This window comes from Labeo rohita, chromosome 25, assembly GCF_022985175.1.
Source record: "Labeo rohita strain BAU-BD-2019 chromosome 25, IGBB_LRoh.1.0, whole genome shotgun sequence".
Lineage (NCBI taxonomy): Eukaryota > Metazoa > Chordata > Actinopteri > Cypriniformes > Cyprinidae > Labeo > Labeo rohita.
The window spans coordinates 12,113,497-12,115,288 of NC_066893.1; the positions used below are offsets into that span (position 1 = coordinate 12,113,497).

Genomic DNA, 1,792 nt, shown 5'->3' on the forward strand with positions numbered 1-1,792 from the left:
TGTTAGAGCTGCACGTATCCCCTATCCCTCCGGCCCCTCCCTCCTCCCTGCTTTCCCAACTCCCTCTCTGGCTGGCATTTATTTCAAGGATCTGATTCGGAGGGACTGGTATGGCAGCCGGAACCATGACGCTTCACAGTGGGTGGGCGGAGCCAGAACGGAGTGGGGAGATGTTAGGGGAGTGAAGCGGTATAAAAGCCAAAGCTGTCAGTGGCACACTCAGAAACCAGAGAGATACACACACAGAGAGAACCGAAATTCACCTCTTCTGGAAGTTGTCTTTTCAAAGCGTGTTAGCTTGTTCACCAGACAAGCAAATCCAGACAAGAAGGATACAAGGAAAGCCACTTCACAGAGGAAGAACTGGAGAAGTGCAAGCCTCTCCAAACATCTCAGAAGCCGAACGCCCAACCCCTGCCATCCAGACACATGGCTGCACGTCCAATGGAGACGGTGGGTTTCGCCGTTCTACCCGCACACATCTTGGCGTCCGCCATGGAGGAGTTTCCCCAGCAGCTGCCCGTCCCCAAGTGTTTGGCTCGGGGCCGAAACCGTCCCCGACGGCCCCGAGACGCCCGCTTCAAGACCCAGCCGGTGACTTTTGCGGAGATCGCCGAAGTGGAGGAAGAAGGGGCTTCGCCTCTGGAGGAAGAGAGGGCGAGACGGTCCTTCCTTCAGTCGCTGGAGAGTCTCAGGAGAAGCACACAGACTTTGCACCACGCGGGATCCACACAGAGCTGCCGCACCGCGTCTGCACAGGCTAGTCTGGACTCCAGTGACTCAGACTCGGCACACTGAGAGAGGGACAAGAAGATCTGAAGGATGACAGGACTGGAATTCAATGTATTTCGCACATATCTTCCTGTTAAATTCCTCATTCACAGCCGTTAACCTGCAGTAGTTATGCATTGATTTGCAGATTCCAGTTGAGTAACAGCTCTGCAAGAGCAAAGTTGTAGCACCTTGGAAGGTTTTCAGAAAAACGCTTACGCCAATTCCTTTTTTAAATGTATGAGACTTAAGGACTGGTGAGGTTTCATCTGACAAGAAGAGACAGAGGACGTACCACGTCTGATTCCGTTTTAATAGACTAATGTTATTCATATCCCTTGTGCCTGTTTAAGATTGCACAGTCGGATGGGTTCTTCTCTGCTGGGCAGGATGTAGACGGTCACATTTTGTTATAATTCATTGCTGTGTTGACGAACAAGCTAAAAAAGGTACAACAGAGATGTATTTTTACAGAAATAAGGTTCCAAACCCTGATGACTAAGTCTGCCAGAATGGTGAACTTACTAATGAACTCGACGAGGAGCAAATTATTGTACTTTTCAAATGTATCTTATATTTATTCGCAGATTATTTTGTTATAACATAGTGATTTTAGAGAATTGTTCTGTTGACACTGTGGACTTGTAAAGTCACTATCACTGTACGTACGAGAAAAAGCCTTTATACTTCGATTTGACTTTATTATCTTTGTTAATTTGTTTCATACTTTCTTTCGGTAGTTATATAAATAAAGTTTATAATGTTGGACTCATTGTCTCGTTTGTCTTTTATTAAAACTGTGTTGCATAAATGAACAAACTGATGAAAAAGTGTGATTAAATAAAAAGTTAAATTGAAAAGCTACTTTTATAACACTTTTTCACTACCAGTCAAAAGTTTTTGAACAGTAAGATTTTTTTATTGTTTTTTTTTAAGAAGTCTCTTCTGCTCACTAAGCCTGCATTTATTTGATCCAAAATACAGCAAAAAAAAAACATTTTTAAATATTTTTGCTATTTAA

General features: G+C 44.1%; 1 protein-coding gene across 1 annotated transcript; it reads left to right on the plus strand.

Moving 5' to 3' along the window:
• The first annotated feature begins 207 nt into the window (after positions 1 to 207).
• Positions 208 to 1,539, plus strand: c25h11orf96 (chromosome 25 C11orf96 homolog). The gene has a single exon (XM_051099782.1). It carries the CDS (start codon positions 430 to 432, stop codon positions 796 to 798), a length of 369 nt encoding a protein of 122 aa, XP_050955739.1. The 5' UTR covers positions 208 to 429; the 3' UTR covers positions 799 to 1,539.
• Positions 1,540 to 1,792: the final 253 nt, after the last annotated feature.